This window comes from Ptychodera flava, chromosome 12 (assembly GCF_041260155.1).
Source record: "Ptychodera flava strain L36383 chromosome 12, AS_Pfla_20210202, whole genome shotgun sequence".
Classification (NCBI taxonomy): domain Eukaryota; kingdom Metazoa; phylum Hemichordata; class Enteropneusta; family Ptychoderidae; genus Ptychodera; species Ptychodera flava.
Genome location: NC_091939.1, coordinates 39,202,342 through 39,223,754, shown reverse-complemented (window position 1 = coordinate 39,223,754; position 21,413 = coordinate 39,202,342). Strand labels below are relative to the sequence as shown.

General features: G+C 37.2%; 1 protein-coding gene across 1 annotated transcript; it reads right to left on the bottom strand.

The window, feature by feature from the left end:
* Positions 1–1,109: 1,109 nt before the first annotated feature.
* LOC139146305 (uncharacterized protein C17orf113-like) lies at positions 1,110–21,140 on the bottom strand. The gene is made up of 4 exons (XM_070717712.1): positions 20,970–21,140; positions 19,406–20,030; positions 18,091–19,011; positions 1,110–1,216 (listed from the first exon to the last, which is right to left on the bottom strand). Exons 1-4 carry the CDS (start codon positions 21,138–21,140, stop codon positions 1,110–1,112), a joined length of 1,824 nt encoding a protein of 607 aa, XP_070573813.1.
* Positions 21,141–21,413: the final 273 nt, after the last annotated feature.

Here is a 21,413-nt window from a genome sequence, read left to right as displayed (position 1 = left end):
AATTATGCTTGCCATAAAAAAAAACTTGAATCGATTAGACCCTGGGTCATCTGGAGAAGCCATTTTTAGGTTTTTGGAAAATCCAATATGGCTACCAGGTCACATGACCTATCGAAATTTGTATACCCAGGCGCACGAGAAGTCACAGGCACCTATTAGCCCTGCAAGTTTGAGGTGTCTATGAATTCTGATATCAATTTATCAAAATAAATTTTTCTAAGCGAGACCAATTTTGTATCAATTCCAAAATGCTAATTAATGATTTTACAATTGCACTTTTCGGTTGCAATCATGTGGTTTTTTACAAATATTAACATTTGCCAATGATAAATATACTGTCATACTTGGGGTACCAGCAGATTTGCACTGCCTAGCACAGAGGCTAATACTAAATAATACCCGTATCAAGCTGACTGTACGTATCACTGAAAAAATGTCAATTTATTGCCAAACGATATAAATTTTATAAGCCAGATTACAGCTTGACCTCAGCCAAACGAAAAAAGTACAAGTTTCAGACAGACTTTTCAAGTCTCCAACTTGATGAGAATGTTGAATGCCATGATATTTATTGTGCCTAGATATTTATTGTGCCTATGTGCTGTGCAGTTAAGTGCTAAAACATGCAGTGGCGCCATTATTCATGCATTAACCTATGACAATCAACATCCGTACCAAGTTCAAAGCCTATGGAGTCTCTGAAAAATTGATTTGTGTATTTTTAGTGGTCTCTTTTGGGGCCTGAACGTATTAAATGGCAACTAAGTTATACAGAAGTCCAAATGAAATACACTGAGCCATCTACAAAACAAAAAAAACCCTCATTTTTAAGAGGGAAAAAAAACCCAATATTCTGCAGGCAGCTCCAGAACACAAAATAACGTAGTTTAGTTTTCTGTGTTCCATTTTTCGGGTCCCTGACTTTTGGAAATAATTTACCTCATGCATTGGCCAAAAATTCTACAGAAGAGATCCCTAAAGGAGGGAAATAGATTGGCAGCGTGCCTTTATTTAATACGGGCACTGTGCCTTTATTTAATACGGGCAGTGTGCCTTTATTTAATATACACATTTAATTTACAAATAAATTTTCATACAAATCAAGAAATTCAAAATAATTGTTCCAAAATCTTCATCGGTGGTGTCATTCGTTTCTTCTTCTCCTTCTTCATCTTCTTCTTCTTCATCTTCTTTGGTGAACCGTACAACTTCCATCCTGCAGAGAGAACAAAAAAATAATCCCAACCCCAAACCCATCCCTCATCAAATTATCCCAATATAATCAATCCCCTGATGTTTGTGAGACTTTCTGTAAGTATGACACAATAATTGAAAAGTCAGTTTAAGATAGGGCACATGGAAAAAATGTGAAAACATGTTTCTTACTTTGGGAATAAATTTTGAGGCAACATTGATGTAATGATGTAGTTTTTAAAAATGAGTTTTAAATAACAGTGAGTGAAAATGCCACATCACCTTGAGCAATGTAAATGTTAATGGACAATCAATCAAATTTGAACAGTTCACATATCAGGTGTTTTGAAGTTGATATAGGCCAAACAACGTCAAATGAAATCGAAAGGGACTTTGTAAAGTTTACAGGATAATGAGACTGGTGACAATGCCACATTACCTTGGGGAATTTGTATGTTAAAGGGACAATCAAATTTTTAAGAATAGTACATATCACAAATGGTGGAATTGGAAATGGGTCAAGTGATGTCATTCATTTGCATCATGATTAAAAATAGACTTCATAAAGTTCAATGGCAGGGAACATGAAAATGCCACACGACCTTGACAGATATAAATATCCATCGATAATCAATTTAATTTGAACATTTCACATATAATTAGGAGGGAACCAGACTTGTACCAAATGAAACATTGAATTATATAAAAATATTTGAAGTTGGGACGGGTGAAAATGCCACATAAGACAATTTGTGTGATGAGTGGATAACAAATATTTTGGGCAGTTTAGGAATCATCAAGTTGAAAATATAATTCAAATAGGCCAAACTACACATTTCTAGGGGTCATAATAAAGTGAATGTGTCAATTTCAAATTGATGACTGAAAATTTAGAGTAAGTAGTAAATGGAAATAAGCCAAATGACAAAATTGTTCAGATAAAATGCATAGTCAAATTTGAATTGGGAAATTTTGATTTGATGTTTGGACTGAGGCAAGATCCTGCATCATCTCATTGGGGTTTTTATAAATGGGACAGGGTCAAAATTTAAAATAAAAACATGCCAAATGTAAATTACACAATGATGTCATCGGGAAACTTGGGATGTTTTTATGATGGGTTATGGAAAATATTAAAAATTTTTAAGGGTACATTTTTCAATTGATGGTTAATGTAAATTGGAAAATTTGGACATCAATAGTTACAAGTCAACCAGATGGTACACAGTTTAAAAAATTGTATCCAGAATGAATTTAGCTGATAAATTTATCAAAGTGCATGTGAATTTGAAAAATTGAACATTCAAAATTTAGCAGGGAAAACATGCCAAAACAATGGAGAAATTGAAATAGATATGTCACCAATGCTGGATGTATGCTTAAAGTTCTGCAAATGGTATCACATGTACAGCGAAAGGAAATCAGGTGATGTCTGAGGGTGCAATCGCCAACCACGTTACAAGGGCCAATTTCACAACAATTTGAGAAGCTACGCAAATAAAGTCAAAGCAACAATAACAACATGATCAAAAGAGACCAGTAACTTTTTTATTGAATACTTTACATTGATATGTATACCAATGTAAGCTGGCAAGTATCCACTAACAGCCACTTGTCTCAATGTTGCCCATTGTCATGATTGACAGTCACATCCAAAAATATCACAAGAAATCCACTATACTGTACAGTCACACCAATCACAAAGCTTTAGCCATGCATCCATACATTGTGCAACATTTTTTGTGATAAATGAGGCCCACATGCACAGGGAGGTTGGCCAGAATGTTTATCAGTAATTTAGATGGTAGAAATATGTAAGAATTTTGAAAAATTTTGAAAAAATCATATTGGAATGAAATTTGTAAGAATGAAGACCTCACTGGGCCTCGTGAGGCATTTTTTAAATCAAATTTTCAATAGCACCAAAAGTGATACACAAATTTGTAGTCATACAAACAAAAAATTCCATGCAGTCTTTAAAATTTTGAAGAATTTACAGGGAAATTTCAGAATTATTTATATTAAACAAACGTGTATGAAGTTTATTAGAAATATGGTCAATTTTTTGTGAGAATGATTGAAATTACATTTTATTGCATGGAATTTTGCAGAACATTAACCATCAATTGTTGAAAGGAATATTGTTAGAATTTTTGAGATTTAATTTTATGTAATATGATCAAGATGAAGTAAATAATAAAAAAGGGTATGATGCAGAATCTTACCAAAAATTTGTTCATAAAACCAACAGTTGGTGTTCTTCAAAACATTTTTCAAACTTTGCTTTAATTCATGAAGTTTGGTTAAGGGAAATTATTGTATAGAAAATTTTCAATGAATATTTTGATTTCAATGGTTTTAAATTTTCAGTGAAAAAAAAATGCAGATGGTTTGTTTCAACAGTATGAAATTTGCAAGTAAAGAAATTTTTGTTTATTGTTTAGTTGTTAATGGCACAAATTGAAAAACTGCAGCCAAATTTGTGAAAATGACACATTCACTGGTAATTTTGCATTATCAATCATGAATCATCAATTGCAATTTGTGAAACGTTTAGACAGTGGGTCAAGCGAATGAAATATTGAGCACGGAAAAAATCATATTGGAATGAAATATTTGCATTAATTAAGGCATTATGTGGCATTTTCTTTATAATTTGGTTTTATATTTTGATAAAAATAAAAGTGAAAAGTCATGTTACATTTAGTAGGGGAAATTTGGTATTCAGGAGGATCATGACATTTAATCAATGAAAATTATTTTTTTGCACCTGTGAAAAAATAAGACCAAATTTGTGATAATTATTGAATAAAATAAGGCATCTTGTGGCATTTTCATATCATGATTTGGTTTTGAAGTGACAAATGACCGGGTAAGTTGGGAAATTTTGGTATAGAGGTACAGTTTTGAATGAGGCATTGGTAGTTCGCGTGGGAAATATTGAAATGTGAAAGAATATTTGACAAATGCTGCATAAAATGTGGTATTATGTGGCATTGTCAGGCAGTCTGTTGGTTTTTGGTACTAAACAGTGAATAATCAAAAGAAATAGTACAGGCAATTTGGTCAAACGCATAGAAATCAAGCGGGGGAAGCTTTAGTGTAAGGGAGATTCTTCAAATTTGGTCACATAAATAGAAATATGGTAAAGTTTTGAATGGGACAAAAGTAATTTTTGTTGAAATATCAAACTTTTGTAAAATTTGTGAGGAATGACATAAAAATTTGAGGTATGATGTGGCATTTTCAACAGAATTTTGTTTAAATATGCCAAACAATGAATAAATAAACACAAAAAGTAAGTTTATGAAAATTTTCCGGATGGTGCTCAAACACGTGATATAATTTTTTGTGGGTTTAATTACAGGCAAACAATTTTTGAGGAAATATTGGGATGGCATCTTGTGTCATGTTACAAAAACAGTAAATGGATTTGAAATATTAACAAGAACATCGGAAACGGTCATACTTCAAGAAAGTTTCACAAACATCATCCCTCCAAATCTTACCCCATCCCTCATAATATCAATTCCAAGCCCCCAGATCATGTACCCCCCACATCCCAAACCACAGTACCCACCCATCTTGATCCCAGTGCTCCTGGGCAACATTCCCGATCCCTTACTAACCTTTGGTCAATAGACAGCACCATATCTCCACCCTGCTGATGTTATGCATGGTGTCTCTGAAAGGAAAAATAAAATAAATATTACATGAACATTCATGATTTCAATCCCCTTAACTTGGTTAATATTTGATGACTAACTGTCAACCAACTTCCACACAGGGCAATCCCAATTTAGTATTTTGTATTGATAACAAAAGATTTCACTTATTTGTTCAGTCATTACATCTGCATTGTATATTTTCACTACGAGTTGAATCTAAGCAAGTTTAAAAATACCCGATTTTATTTTAAATTCAGAAATTCATGAACGGTTAATACTAATTCTGGAAATCCATCTCAGGGCAGAACAATCAAATAGTAAACATGAACACAACTGTTGGCAATAGAACATGTACACTGGCATGGCTCGTTACAAGTATGATTGAAAGATTAATTGACTAAATAGATCGACTGCAGAAAATTAAACTGCCATGCAGTCATGTTGAATGGCTGCAATACAAGTTAACACATCCATATGTACAGTATCCTAAACAAGTTTTAATGGAGTATGTCTGTGTGTAATGTATATGCCAAGTATTTGATGTTGTTTTGTTTCCCATGCACTACATTAAATTGAATGATACTGAAATTTAACTGCACCATAAACCCATGAATTTGAATCAATGTGCATGCAGTTTTACTACAAATGAAACACTGGTGCAGTTGAGAAAAATCACGAGAATGAAGAGTAATAATAAAATTTCTAAATTACACTGTACATGCCATGTAACAAGAGTCTAACAGCACAAACAAGCATATCTATCCCTGTTTCACCTGAAGCTGTACATGAAAAAAAAATTGAATTTCTAATATCCTGTCATACTATCCAGCCTCAATCTTTGTTTTGAATTTGTAAGCTGCTGTTTATATGTTATGGTAAAAATGAATGACTGGACACTATTTGTTGTACATGTAATATTGCGGGGATTAGCGTGGGAACTTTTGGAGAGGATAGTTGTTGATGTTAGTCGTCCGGTGGGTCATAAAGATTCAACTTCATCGACGCAGGTCCTTTTTAGCTCCAGTCCATGCTCAAACATCAACTGGCCCAATTTCTTTCAAACTTGGCACAACAAGTTATAGTTCAAGAGAGACGGACGTACCTGAGCGCCGGTCGAAAGGCATGTAGCAGCCACGCCGCTGAAGTTGCATTAATCGGGGGTCAACGTAAGTCAGAAATTACAAATCAGCAATGTCCGGAAAGTACACGGCAAATTGTTCAACGAAATCTTGCAACGCGCAACGGCCATAACTTGGATATGATAGCGGTGACGTCTCCGATACACATGCAATGTCCGGTATTCACACATAAACAAGTGGATCTCGCACAGTCTCGCTCACCAGAGGGCGCACTAAGTTCGCCAAGATGTGGTTCAGGTCCATGGGTTCAGGTTCTCATTTGCTGTATCTCTGCAGTCTGGATTTCATGACCGCCAATATACGTATTGCACGATTAGATTCCTAAAGCTTGTCGAATGAATCTTTCCTGCAATTTTCAGCCAAAACAAACAATCACATGAATCTCAGTACTCAGAAAATCTCACACTCACGTTCACAGGCGCCCGTGGGTTGAGTAGTCTGCTACTGTGCTAGATCCACAGGCGCTCCTTAGCTGGTTAGTCTGCTAAGTAGATCGATTTTCGGATCGATCTATTGATCCCGTAGTCGATATGCCTGCCACTGTAACTTAAATCACAAGGTGTGCAACACAATCACTCAAAAAACACACCACCCGATTTGTCAACTGGCCGTGCGCTCTCACAAAACATTCAATACTACACTCCCATATACCTAGTTGGATCACAAATTTAACCATCTCCTCGAAAATCACCCCGATGAATGTGTTACTAGCATCATCTTGAAGAAATCGGCCGAGTTTTGAGACCAAGCGCGGTGAAATGCGGCCTGCAGAACGATTCTACCATATGACGTCATTTTTTCCACTGCTGATTGGTTCAACTATACTTAACCAGTGACGTCTTGCCATGACCTTTGTTTTGGCCGTTGATTAGCCAATAAGTAGTGGAATAAATTACATCATACGGTAGAATGATTCTGCAGGCCACATTTCACTGCGCTTGGTCTCAAAACACGGCCGATTTCTTCAAGATGACGCGAGTAACACGTTCATCGGCGTGATTTTCGAGGAGATGGTTAAATTTGTGATCCAACTAGGTATATGGGAGTGTAGTATTGAATGTTTTGTGTGAGAGAACGGCCAGTTGAAAACCCAGATCGCGTGTTTTTTTGAGTGATTGTGTTGCACACCTTGTGAGTATTTAGATCGATCTACTTAGCAGACTACCCAGCTAAGGAGCGCCTGTGGCTAGATCGATCGATTTCCTGCTTGATCTGCCCGCCCCTGCAACCTATTTAGAAGTATTTAGGAGGTAGTGGTAGTTGCAGACTTGCCCTAAGTCTGTGGGCTTAATAATGTTGTAATAAAATTAAGACATTTCAGCAAAATTCGTCTTGATTTAATTTTGTATGCGTGGTTTGATCCGTTAATGGTAGAGTGATCGCTATGGCGAGCATAAACCTACACGAAGGCAAAGCCTCTATATCGCATGACCTGGCCAAAACCACACCCGGAACGTGGGTAAAAAAGCAATAGGAGAGACGGAATGACTGAATAAGTTGACAATCTTTATTTAAATGTCAAAAAAACCAAAACAAAACAAAACAAACAAACCAACATGCAAAGCGACTAGCGGGCTAGTCTATATGATGGTAGTTGCAGTGTTGGGCAGATAGAGCACAGGATCGATAGATCGAGTAGAAAATCGATCGATCTAGCAGACTATCCAACACACGGGTGCCTGTGGTCAACCTCCCTTTTGCAATGACAGTGTTGGCACGGCTGTAGCCTGACCACATTGCCGGGGTTGGGTGGGGCGAGTTTTAACTATACCTTGGTGCAATCATGCATTTAATTAAAATTTCGAAAGAGAGCAATAAATTTGCAGCCAATTTTCATTATAATATCCATTTACGCAAATGGAATTACATAATAATATCGCATGTTTTGAATGTAGCTGTAGTGAAAGTGTCGTCATCAAAGCATAAGTAATGAGTTGATTTTATTGTTTTAAAAAAGTGAAATACTGTAAACTGCAATTCTGCCACCGGCTCCCCCATCAAGTGACGTAATCTTTTGACTTTTGGATCATTTCGCCCTGTAGATGCAAATTAAATACAATTCAAGAAGCACTTAAACTTAATGTAAAACTTATATTTCCATAATATTTGGATCAAATTTAGTTTAACTCGAAGAAAATCTGGTAATTTATTGCATTCGTGAAAACCTGACATGAGAGTGTAATTTCGATTTCATGGATTTCGTAAAAGGAGACCAGTGAGTTTAATTTTCAAAGCTGTCAACAATTTAAGTAATTTAACAAATTAAGTAAGCTTATAATGTGCCCTCCGCTGGTTAAGCATTTTTTGCGTTAATATTCAGAGTCCCACGTCCAACATTTGTTAGGTGTGCTATCTTGGAAGGCGTCCTGAGTGACTGTACACTCAGGAACACAAAAATCTGAGTATGCTTCGTGATCAGCTGTTTGGCCTCGGGTTGAGGTAGAATACGACTCGGGGATAGATATTCTGACTCTCAAACTTTCACAGTGCTTTTCTGATATACCACTCGTGGAAGGTTCATTTTAAAAGCTCTTAGTGTAAGAAAACCTTTCACCGCCGTCTTAGTTTTTGGAAAATCGAAAATTTTATTTTTCTAAATAGAGTGTACACAGGGTTAGCGGCCTTACAAATAAATTTAATCTTGGGTAATTTTTCTCTGCTGCCAAAGTTTGAAAAGTGACCTCTGAGTTTCATTCTTGATTTTAAAAGTGAATGGTTGAAATATTCCTTGAGGAAAGTTTGAGCAAAAGTTTAAGTTTTTCGTTTTCTAGGCGCATACTACCTTAAACATCTTGTTTGCGAACATATTTGAATATGTTTCGGTAGCTGTGGGTCCATAACTGTGGTGTTTTCGGACGGGATTTCTAGCTTTTACGAGCTGGTTTTGACTCTTACGGTTTTAACCCGGCGGGTGGGGTTAAAAAACGCGGGTGGTGGCGGGGTTAAAACGTAAAAGTCAAAACCAGCCCTTAAAAGGCAGAAATCCCGTCCGAAACACCACAGCTACGGACCCAGTGCTATGTTCGGGTACTGTTGCTGTATCAGTAGAAGCCTACTTCGAAAATGCAGCAACGTTTCAGTTTCATATTGATCGCTCACAAACCAAACGGCCTTTTTCAAGGCCACCAAATATTAGAAAAAGATATCTGCCTGCCATTAAAAGATTAGATTGAACCCGGGGATCGAACGCGTTCGTAGTCACTACGATACATTGATGCGACCTGACATCACTTTGAACGACAGTATGCTACAAAATGGTATGCTTAATACCCTGCCTGCTTCCTTGATAATGTCTACTGCTGGACACGACGTCTTTTCTCCCGACTTTCGCTATACTAATGACATTATTTTGCAAAATGCGATAGCTTGTGTTCAAATGAGGCGACTACTCTAACTTTGTCACTTGACTAAATGCAGTTGCGCGCGCTTCCCTTTGCATTTTCGCCTCACAAAGGTGTTTAATTATTCGTTTAAACGCGAAAAGAGCTACATTTTATTCACTGCACTACAAAAAGTAACACTTGATCCAGTTAACCCAGTGTACAGTACAAACCATGGCCACAACAGAGACAATAGCGAAGAGTCGGTGTAAGTACAGAGACACTTGACGTTAGTAAACTATAATAGGGAACCTAGAAATCTGGTCGTCGTCTTCGTTGTTGTTGTTGTTGTTTGAATTGTTGTTTATGTTTATTAGTCGTGTTGTTCTTGTTGACCAATAAAATTCAGCGAAGATAACTGTGTTGTTGTTGTTGTTGTTGTTGTTCCAAACGTAATGAAGATGTCATAAGAAACGCTACAAGGACACTATCATATTTAACACTCTGTCAACGTACACTCTCTTCATTTGAACTAATAATGTGTTCACTTCAATTTACGTTGAAGTACTATATGGTAATATATTGAGTGAAAATGAAATTATGTTGAAGGTAGCTCGATTGGACGTTCCGTCCGCAAGCACAACAAAATCCACACGTATACATTAATGACAACATTATGTGCATCGATAACTTTCCCAATCGATTTAAAGCCAAACTTTGTACAATTTTCAGCGTGACCTCCTCCAGACATGCTATACCTTCCTGGCGGCTTGACATAAACACTTACGTGAAGGCTGACAGTCTGCAACAATGAGCTTGGGACGACTTTCAACGACTTTTTATTATTATTATTATTATACTTTATTTAACGAGGGTAGTCTGATTTACAAAATGAATTGTAATTTCCATCAGAGCCCTCTAAAATAAGTCCATTGTCATACAAAGAGAAAGCATACATGGAAAAAGTATTGAATTGGGGACATTTCGATAAATGTACAGATTATAAATAAATATGCGAAACTAAAATGTAACAAAGGTCCAACAAGACACAATCAATCCAAATCAGAGCCCTCGTCCATGAACTTAGCATACAGATAATTACATAATGTGGATTTAAAGGATAACAAAGTTTCACAGCTACGAACGGACGGGGGAATAGCGTTCCAAATTTTAACTGCTCGATAAGCAAATGATCTTTGACCCATAGCCGTTCTAAATGACAGGAAATACGATGTGAAACAATGGATTAGACATTCGCAGCATCCGAATCCGTAAGCTTTTCAAACATCGGATTGACTGAAAGTTGAAATCTTTGAGCCGTAAGAATTTTCCCTGCGCAATTGAGTACGGTGTATACCGGGGGTGTATATTCGTAATGGTTTGACTAGTTATAGCTTGATTGAATTTTTCTTTCTTGGCGGTTATGAAAAACACAAGAAAATGAATAAAAAATGATAAAGTTTTTGATGATTGCAAATGATGCATTTTGAAATTGCAGACAGCTATTAATGCAAGACTTGTACAATAAAAAGTGTAATACATTACATTTAATGAATATAACTCCCAGACGAATATTGCTTGCAATAACCTATGCTCTCTTGAAACAGTTTGCCTAATAAGACACACAGTGGATAGAGGGACTGTGTAAGACACCTATCCTACCCTGCACCGCCGTATGAGTTTGCCATGAATGGTGAAGATAGCAGCCGCTCGCCGGCTTCGTCGCCCTGGGACCGTAAAGAGCGCCCTCGAGCGACGGATCTTTCTGTGTAACCTATAATTGTGCCGTGTGTGTACTTTACCTGCATTATCTCTATAGGCCTATGGTATTTCAAAGAAAACAGTAGATGTCCACATCTGTTAATTACCCTCCATAATCCCCTTCATTATTTTCTTTTACCTCACAGCTCATATGAGCTGCTAAAGATTTAGTCAGGGTGATAAGCCCCCGCTTTGGGGATCGAAATAGAACCAATGAAAGGTAGGCCCAGAACGCGCCTCATCGAAAATTTTATTTTCCCCTCGGAGATAACACAGGGACGTCAGCCATTTATAATATTAAATATCGGGTATTCTTAGATGATTTGTCTTTCTTGGCCTAGTACCACAATTTGCGAGGTGAACCCTGATTTTTATTCTTGATCCGGTACGAGAATAGTCGAAAGTTTCATTGAAAAGAAAGTCTTTCACTTTCGGTCCATACTACCTTAATTAAGGGGATAAGGGAGAAATACTATACAGAGATACATGTAGTAGAGTAATAGGCACAGACATGACACAGGTAAGACTTCAAGAGTTTAATACAGACATTCATCGATAATAACTCCCAGGCTAATTGCTTGCAACACCCTATGGTTAAACCATGCCTATGCTTATCGTATCTTCCGCCACATTCCGTTCCTTCACTTTAGCAAGGTTGTATGTAATTCATTGGTCATTTCCAGGAAATGAATTGCTGGAATATGACAGTCCCTCAAGACTCACTCATCTCAAATGACTGGCTGTAGCTTTACCATGAGAAAGCCTGCATACCCAGTACAGTGACCGTCGTCTGCAAAGTTTTGGGTGATCAAAATTGCACGAATTTCGTTCGAAAGGAAATCGGCAAGACGATTAAGAACGAGGAACATTTTGTGATCATGAATTCTTTCAAGAGTTGACCGTCACGGTTGCCCTCTTAATTTTCAAGTCTTTGAACGGAGTGGCTCTCTTCTCTGTAACACGGCATGGGACATGATAAATAATGAATGATCCACATCTTTCTTGTAGACGAGATAAGTCAAACCAAGATAAGTGAACTTCGTATAAACAAGCACGCTTAGGCCAACAAAAGTAAAAAGTTTGTTTCTCATCCCAGACATATTGCAAAAATGATGCGGTGACGCGTTTTTTTTTCTTCTCATTTTTTTTAATTCTCCAACCAACAAGAACGCGCAAAAACCATGAAAACAACATAGGACTGCACGCAGAGATAAATGCACAGCAGTGTTGCTTTAGTATTTTTGTATGGCAACAGTTCTGCAGTGCAGCAATGCACAGTTTTGACTGCAGCTTACAGTGACATATAACAGTGACATATTTGTACAGTTCTGAATGTAATGCTAGCGTCAGTTATTTTGTTTACAGTTATGTTTATATAGCACTGTGTTTGCGTATTTTTGCGTTTCCTCATGAGCAGAAAAAAAAGACGTGGCGGGTCTGAATTGACGCCGCGAGGATGAGAAACAAAATTTATTTTTCTTGGCTTTATATACGCCCGCACAGTGCGCTTGCGCATTAAACGATGACGTCATATGATCAGTTTAAAGACAAAGGCTCAATGAAACGACGTCCCAATACATATTCAGCGTGAGTTATTCTATGTATTAGTGTTTATCCCACCAATACTTTTGAACAGATGCAAAATTTATGGTCATCAAAATCTTAAACAAAGTAAAAATTAAACAAAACAATTCTTGAAAATCTATTGAAGATTAATACTTGAACTGGGAATTTTATGTTGCATGGTGAATTAGGTAAACCAGTATTGATAGATTTATTGATACTCTTGATAAGTTCAAAGGAGAGTAAAGTATCTTGCACTGTGTTTAGACTTTTAAGTCCATGCATGATAAAAACTCCGTCAAGTCAGCGGGGATTGTAAAAATCAAACGCATTTGACAACTGTGGTTTCTCAGATATTTCGTATGACTACAATAATGTAAACATGAAATGGTCGAAAAATTTAGAGCTGAGCATGCAAATTTGGCTCAGTGAAGTTCAAAATTATAATTTACTATCACGTTTTTGAGAAGAAATATATGTTTGAAAACTATCTCTGTGAGGTTAACGCTACTGATAGAATTAGTTTCATCAAATTCAGTTGTGAAAACCATATGCACCCTATTTCCATCTGTGGTGGCGGGGTTAAACGTCAAAGTCAAACCCAGCTCGTAGAAGGCAGAAATCCCGTCCGAAAACACCACAGCTATGGACCCACAGCTACATTTCATGCAGCTATCATGGGTTTTTACATCAAAGTCGTCTGACTACGAATTGTCAGTCAAATCTGTGTGTAAATGTACTAAAGAAAGTCCGCTGCTTGCTCTATTGAGTTAAGGGAAACTCCGTGACATTAAAACCCGTGCACTTATCGGTGAAAGGTATACATGTCTTTATACTAAAGTGCGCCACCGGCGGTGGGGATTGACATGCGTAGTAGCCAGCCAGCGGATCCGTGCCGTACTCTCAGTACTCTGTAAGGGTTACGATCAAAATATTAATTGTTAGGATGTTTGCTAATCTGCTCTTCAAGAAAAAGAAGTTTTTGACGCTTTGTCTGAGTAGAAACCGCAGGCTCCTACGTTGAATGGGTGAGCTTTCCATGTTCAAAGACCGATGCCAGACTACAGAAGTACTTGTCTGCAAAAGAACACCAATGCATAAGTCTGATAGCTATCTGCGTCCAATTGATGATTCCAAACCACATGTACACTTTCGTCATCTTTTCCAAATATCTACTCGTCCTGATGAAATCTCAAATCTGTGAAAAATGTATTGGCAAAAAAGATGCAGTGGTACCCTATATAAAACACCGTGAACAATTAAAACTGACGAAAGAAAGACATGTAACAAAATAAATGGGTAAAAGTGTCTCTGGCAGTACAGGTGGCAAAGTGTTTGATGACATTGCGTGGGTTACCCTATTCAAATCCCTGAATAATCTGATGTTGCATTGTTATCATTAATGCAATTTCTGTCTTTGCTAATCTTTTGATATCAGTGTTTGGTGCGGGCATTATCTTTTCTTGTAAAATAACAATAGATTTTCCCTATGCATATTTGTGATCAATAAGATGTGTTGTAGAGTAGGCCTGGATTTTGTCTTGGCCTGCAGGATCTATCTATGCACAGTACAGAAAGCCTTGATATCAAGCTACTGACAATTAAATCTAAGCAAATATTAAGTTTTGTAATTGATGTGAGGGTGGGGTTCTTAATCCATTTTTGGCAAATGTGATATTCAGCTTCATGCCCTACATCAACCTTGTTCAATTTCCAGTATCTACAGCCTATCGTAGTGCTCAACAGGTAGCTGTCGAGCGCCCTCTACAGGCAGCCTCATTCAAAACTACTAATACCCACCCCCAGCCCAGTATGTCTTCTATTAACTGTTCTGGACATTTAAACTCTCAAAAGTTTTTAAGAATGTGGAGGCCATAAAAGTTGTGCAAGACGTTATCAGTAATCGAAAAATCTAGAATATTTTGATCAAATTAAAGCATACCTTTGAATAACATACAAGGAATCAACACAATGTACTTTTCTCTAATGTTATTTAAATACACTTTTATTGAAAACATACTCTGGAAGTAATAATTATTCTTATCAGAGAGATTGATATACATCTTGAACAATACATTTACAATCAACAAAACCATGCTTTGAAGAGGGTCTTACTTTTATTGTTTCTGTCACAATATAATTCTTTGCATGAAGATTCAGGTAAATGATTGCATTTCATTGAGGATAGAGTCAACAAATAGTATATTTAACATTGAAGTGTTGAGATGGTGAGATTGTGTAAACTCACAATAACATTACAAAGTTTGTAATTATTTTGAAGTGATCAGTATGAAATGGTATACCCTATCATGTGACCATACACCAAGTTATAATATATTGATTTTAATATTCTCAAATTTGAACTTAAATGATAACTTTACAGGAAGAAAAATTCTTATATACATACACATTATTAAAATACAAAGGACTTCGATGATTCCTTTGGCTGTACAAACACTGATATGTGAAGACATTGAAAATATTCACAACATGCAGGGAGGATATCTGAACAAATCATGAGATTGAAAGAAGACTTGGTGATCAAATTGATGTACACTTCAATGAAACTTCTTAAAAAACTGAATGAATCACACAAATAAACTTGTGAGAAATAAAAATCTAACAGTTGTGGTTTTCAATGCATCAATACTGAAAAAACTGACCAATTCTTTCATGATGGAAAGTACCAAAGTCTGTTGTTTTGAAAATTCACAAACACATGTCCTCTGCAAATATTCTCATACTGATAGTTGTCATGAAGGCTTAGGTGACAGTGGAAAACTGATATAGATTTACTAGTACAAATATCTGAATAGTGGATACTTGCTGGTGGTGTAAAAGACAAGACTGTGGTAGAATAAATTTCCCTTGTTTTAAATTTAACAAACTATACTTGAATGATGTAGACTATGTATGATATCAGCAGAAAATACATAAACTTTATACTCCATAGGCATTTGTAAAAAGTAAAAATAAGTTTTCTGAAATGATGTTTCAATCCTCAATGACCATGACATCATCATTTTTCACCTTATTAGTTCAAACTGGTTCATCTTTGAAGATCTCTGTTCCACAAAGTCTGAAGACTACAGCTTACTTCTATCATTGACTTACATACTACAATAAGATAAACATGATGTGTAGTTTTAAATCTTTTATCATTTTTCTCATTTCCAACCAATTCATTTAAAAGATAATTACACAATAAGAAGCATTGTCTTTTTAAAGTCTGATAATAAGTGTAGGGTTTTCACAGGGGTCTTCAAACTACAGTTTTTTCTAAGTGCTCCATCCTTTTATTTACTTCAATGTTTTGGCAGTGTGATGAGATACCCAACACCAATCACATTCTAGGTTTTCATTTTGTTACCTTCAGACTTTTAGATAAAGACTGGGTCATCTTATAGTTCTTCTTTGTAGATATTTGAATGCTTTACAGCTGTTGAAACTTTAGTGTTGTGTGGATGGGTCTTTGTGAATCTTCAACTGACTTATTGCAACTTGTACCTGAGAGAGAACAGAGAAAATAAAGAATGCCAGCCATACCAAAACCAGTGCATCATCAAAATTAATTTACTCAAAACATTTCTCTTTGACAACGGCAGACCATAAATTTTGTATTTATTTGACAGTGATTTTGAAACTTTCACTCAATATCTCAACAGACTTTTTATTGGATTAACTTAAATAAGTATTTCAATGGTTCAAATTATTGATAAAATGCAGAGTAGAAAAAGTTATTTGACTGTCAACATTCAAGGATACAAATTAAAGAGAACTGTGGGTAGTTAATGGTACTATGATATTGTTCTCTAAATATAAATCAGCCTTCAGGTACATAGTTAAGATACACTTTCATGGAGGGCGCCCCCAGGGGTCAGTGGTGAGAGAGCAAGGTTAACAGCCCTATCCTCCCTGAATAGAAGCAAACACAAACAAGATGAGTGTTAAAGCCAACATGCTTGGCATTTTCTTAATCTTTTTCACATAACAGTTACACAAATGAGCATTGTGTTGACTTCAGTGTATTAAGTACTGATCTTGTCTTCAGCATTTCTCAAAGCAGCTCAACGCAAGCATAATAGATTGGTAGTCGCGTCAGTGGTTTACTGACTACGCATGCGCAGATTCATAGTATACTATGCGAGTAACCGGAAGTGTACCCAACTTGCATGGGCGCCGCCATGTTTTTTGAGTACTCGTAAATAAACAAATACGAAACATGCAAATGTTGTAACATGCCATTATAACATGCCATTTATAAAATACATCTCTCTTACTAGTCAGTAAGTGTTATTATCCACCTTGTCACTGATACACAATCAGTGTTTGATCTAGGACTTCAAAATTAGGGGCCATTGAGGGCCCACTCCCTTGAGAAAAAGGGGCCCTTGGCAAAAAAAGGGGGCCATTGAGGGCCCCTTGAAATGTCTGAAGGGGGGCCCTTGTTGATCGTGACTAGCAGATAAAAGTGGCCCTGGGTAATATCGAGCAAAGTAAATTTACAATTTACTTTCTTAAAAGGCTAATTATGGGCAGGGGGTGACCAGGTAAGACTTGCAAAGACAAGATTTCAGAGTGTGTGCTTAAGGAATCGATAAAAAAGTGTTACAGCTGTAAATGTTAATTTTTTTGTATTTTTTTCTGTGTATCAATCAACAAATGCAGTTTTCTATTGATTAGAGCTTTGAGTTATTTGCCTGGTATCCAGTGTGTCAACTCTCTCATAATTAAAAAGTAAATCCTTATTGTTAACAACTTAATTTAGATTCAAATGTCAACAATAACAATGCCAGAAATAGAGCAGATATACAGACTTTTTTGACAAACTTGATTTTTGGAGAATTACAATAGTCATTTTGATACTCAGAATAAAAACATTGAAAGCAACATATCAAAAGTGACAGCTACTGGCCCTTTAACCTGTTCATCCCCAATTCCCTGTAAACATTTCCACAATCACCATTGATAACAATGGGTTTGGGCCAAACCATGGTGGTGAAAGGGTCAATCAAATCATGGAGTTATGAAGTGACTGGCTACGTTTACCCACAGGAAAGATCGCTACAAAACAAGACTTACAGGTGAGTTCATATTTAATAACACTTTTATTTTGTTTTCAAATGTTGACCATTTTGAATTAACACTTAACACATTTATTTTTTTTGTTTTTGTTTTTCAAATGTTGACTATTTGAGTTCACATTTAAGAACAACTTTTTTTTCCTAATTTAAACTTCTCAACTCAATACTGCTGATCAGTAACAATGCATGTTTTATTGCAGACATACCATCAGCTACCAATATAGATCACAATACAGTTTCATTCACTGGTCGGAACAAGAGGAAATCAGTGGTTTGCAGGTAAGTACAAACTTTGTAATATTTTTGGTTTCAGTTAATTAGTGTCCCCTTTTGCTTAATAATCTCCTCTCCTTTGATTCACTCCATACCCCAACAGCTCTGTCAAACTCAAAGTTTTCAACTGGTGGTCCATTTATGGATATTGTACAAAGTTTGTTGAGTCTGTCACTGCTTAGTCTATTTCTGCTAGCAGTTTTTGTGTTGTTCTGAACTGAGAAGCCTCGTTCACAGTCGGCAGTTTGCACTGGGAGTACAAGTGCAATGCTGGCAAGGGTAAGAAGATTGGGAAACATCTCTCGATGGTAGCTATGAAGTAACTTCCATAAAGTTGCAAGTTTCTCCCTAGGATAAGCCTCCTGTAAAACCAGGTCCTTAACAAGAGCCCACTCTCTTCGTGTTTCATCTGCATCTATGATTGGTGCCACCTTTGTGTCGTCATCCAGTTGGACTTCTTTCCCGTACAGGTCAATCAGCAAGTCAATTTTGTCATTTCCCCAGGCTTCCTTGTCATCAACAAAAGACAGAGGTCTCATGCCGAGGACAGAGAACATAGTGATTACATTGGAGCTCTCATCTGGAAATCTGACTCTCAGATTTTTTATGATTTCTTCACAGAACAGCTCACGTATCTGAGCTTTGAAGTGTCGCTCCTTTGCTTCAGTGCAGTGTGAAAGTACATGTCCTTGAAGTTTAACTTTTCCATTCTCAGCAGGTATCAGGCATTGTGACAGTTGCTGCATGTGAGGACCATCTTCTTCTTTCAGTCGTTTTATTTCAGCTACAGCATGGTTGACAGCTGGCTGTACCAAAGCAAGATCCAGTTCTTGCTTCTGAAACACCATGGATAGCTGAGTGAGTACTGGTATGACATCCATTAACAGATACATGGTTGCCACAAAGTCATAGGTGATAATGTTCTTGAGAATCCCTTTTGCCTTAGGGTCTGTAGACGCATTCCTGCTTTCAAAGTACACCACCAAAGCATCCCATGTACAATAGATTGCTGACAAGGACGCGTAGAAAGAAAACCATCAGACATGGAATACTTCTTTGTATTTCAGGTCCGGATATTCTAGCACTTTCTGTATTTCCTTATGCTTGCGACTCTGACTGCAGAATATTTAAAGTAGGTGAATATACCGGTATTTGTTAAGACGTCTTGATATTTGGACAAGTATTCCACCTTCTCAGCTGCTTTTGCAGTACACAAGGCAAGCCTGTGAGCTATGCAATGTATATTGATGAGACGAGGATTTTTTTTTTCAGGAGAGCTGTGACTCCTCCAACTTTTCCAGTCATTACACTGGCACCGTCGCTGCCTAGGCCTACCAGTTTCTGCACACCATGTTCTTTTAACACTTTGTTATTTATTGTTTCAGTTATAATTACTACTTTACCATCAGGTATTACCGAGTTGTCGAGGTAATGTGTCTCTTGGCTGAATGTTTCTGTATTTAAAAGTTTAAGATATATCACAAGTTTCTTTTCAACAGATATGTCTGTCGTCTCATCACACAAGACAGAAAAGAATGGCGTTCGTTCAATTTTCTTTTTCAGATCATCCATCAGTACAGCAGCAATTGCATCTTGGATTTCCTCAGCTGTGATATGAGATTCATAAGTGGCATTTCTTCCCTGTTGTAGGTGATTGAGAGACTCGCATCCTTGCAATCTAAGAAAGTTTAACAGGGAGGGGTACTTGAAAGTAGCAATGTTTTCTTTTGCTAACCAGTACACAGTGCGGTACATCGAAACAGCTGCTTTAAACTTGTCAGATTCTTCTTGAGAAAGGCTAGCTGCAGCATTCACTGAAGCTTGTTGGAAATTACTTTTCAATTTCAGTTCCTGAATAGCATTTTGATGTTCTTTACTAACAACATGTCTGGTTGATGTAGAAGTTTTGTAATTCTGGCAGCCACTTTTACCAGTAAATGGGTTCTTTTTGTTTGTTTCTTTACAGATGCGGCAAAACATCCCATCGTCTTCATAGTATAGCCAGTGCCACTGTGATAGCCACTTCACCTGAGAGAAGAAAGTGATTTTTTATTGAGCTGTAAACACTGAATTGCCAAAATCTGACTTCAATAAAGATTTTACACTCACAATCACATGTAATATTTATTAATTTGAAGTGTGGAGGTTCACGGTAAATAAGTTTAAAAAACATAAATCATTAGTAATGTAAAATACTAGATTTGCGAATAGTAGAGAAAAATTAAACAGATGAAAAAATGCTCACTCTCTACCCTATTTGTTTGACACGAAATATATATATAATTCATGTATGTTTTTGTATGACTGAACACCCCTACACGCGTAGCTGCTACGCTGATCACTATCAGTTTTCACACGAACAAATAACCGACTTGTCCTCAGAAACTCACAAAATGATGAAAAACATAACTATTCTATGCCACTTTTAGCCCTGCGTATAGGTCTGTGTGTTCTCCGCGTTATATGGCCTCCACCACAGCCCTGCAACGGTCTATGTATAGAACTGGGGTCTTGCAGCGAGACTCAAAATGGCAATCCAAACAACTTGTCGAGTACGTAATGTTTCAGAAAACGAGCGGTTTTGGACGTTAGGAGAAGTTAATCACATCTTTACTAGGGTTGGTTAGGAGATAAAAGTAGGTAGGGAAAGGATTTTGCCCTGACAGAGCAGAATTTTGGCCAAAAAGACCGTTTTTTTCATTGCAGTCCGGATGCGGACCGCAGAGACCCCAGTTATCTCAATAGACCGTTGCAGGGCTGAGGTGGAGGCTGTATAACGCCGTTTGGAACACACAGACCTGAACGCAGGGCTATGCCACTTTATGATCAAGTTCCACTCAAGAGGTTTCAAAAAATCTGTGACAAAAATGCTGTGCACCGATATCAGTCTCGGCAACTCCATTGTTAATAATGGCTGTACCGAATATCTCTCATTTGATAAATGATCAACGGTAAAATTGTATTCACCTGCGGCGTGCGGTTTTGTTGAACACCGGCGTCTTTCAAACGGACAGCATTGGTCTGCGTTTGAGTTCCTGGCTCTTCCACCTTTGTACCCGCTTCATTGTTGGGCGTGGGTGAGGAGACAACAGACAGCTTTATCAGAAAATCGGTCAGCAGCCGTTGGCGTTTCGCCATGAGGCATGGTCTTTGCACAAGACCCCTCAGATTGACGTCACCCCAACGTCATGCCCTATGTACTTCGTCATTGTCGCAAAAAAACTTTTACCATGTTACGGTAAATCCTCTCCGTAGAGCATAGGCGTACCATACAATATTGGGGCCCGGCGGAAAAGTCACCTTGCACAGGCCAAAAAATATTGCGCCTGCAACGGCGCCCGGTCCTGAAAAAATAGCGCCGTAACTGATTTTTTTGCGCAAAATGCGCAATGGCGCACTCTAGATCAAACA

Bases quoted from the DNA above. Each gene is read 5' to 3' on its own strand.
- LOC139146305 (XM_070717712.1), bottom strand. From the start codon at position 21,140: ATGGCGAAACGCCAACGGCTGCTGACCGATTTTCTGATAAAGCTGTCT. The intron at 20,031-20,969 runs GTGAATACAATT...TTCTTCTCTCAG, and splicing joins AACAAAACCGCACGCCGCAG to GTGAAGTGGCTATCACAGTG. The intron at 19,012-19,405 runs GTAAAGTAGTAA...CGTCCTTGTCAG, and splicing joins CAACTCGGTAATACCTGATG to CAATCTATTGTACATGGGAT.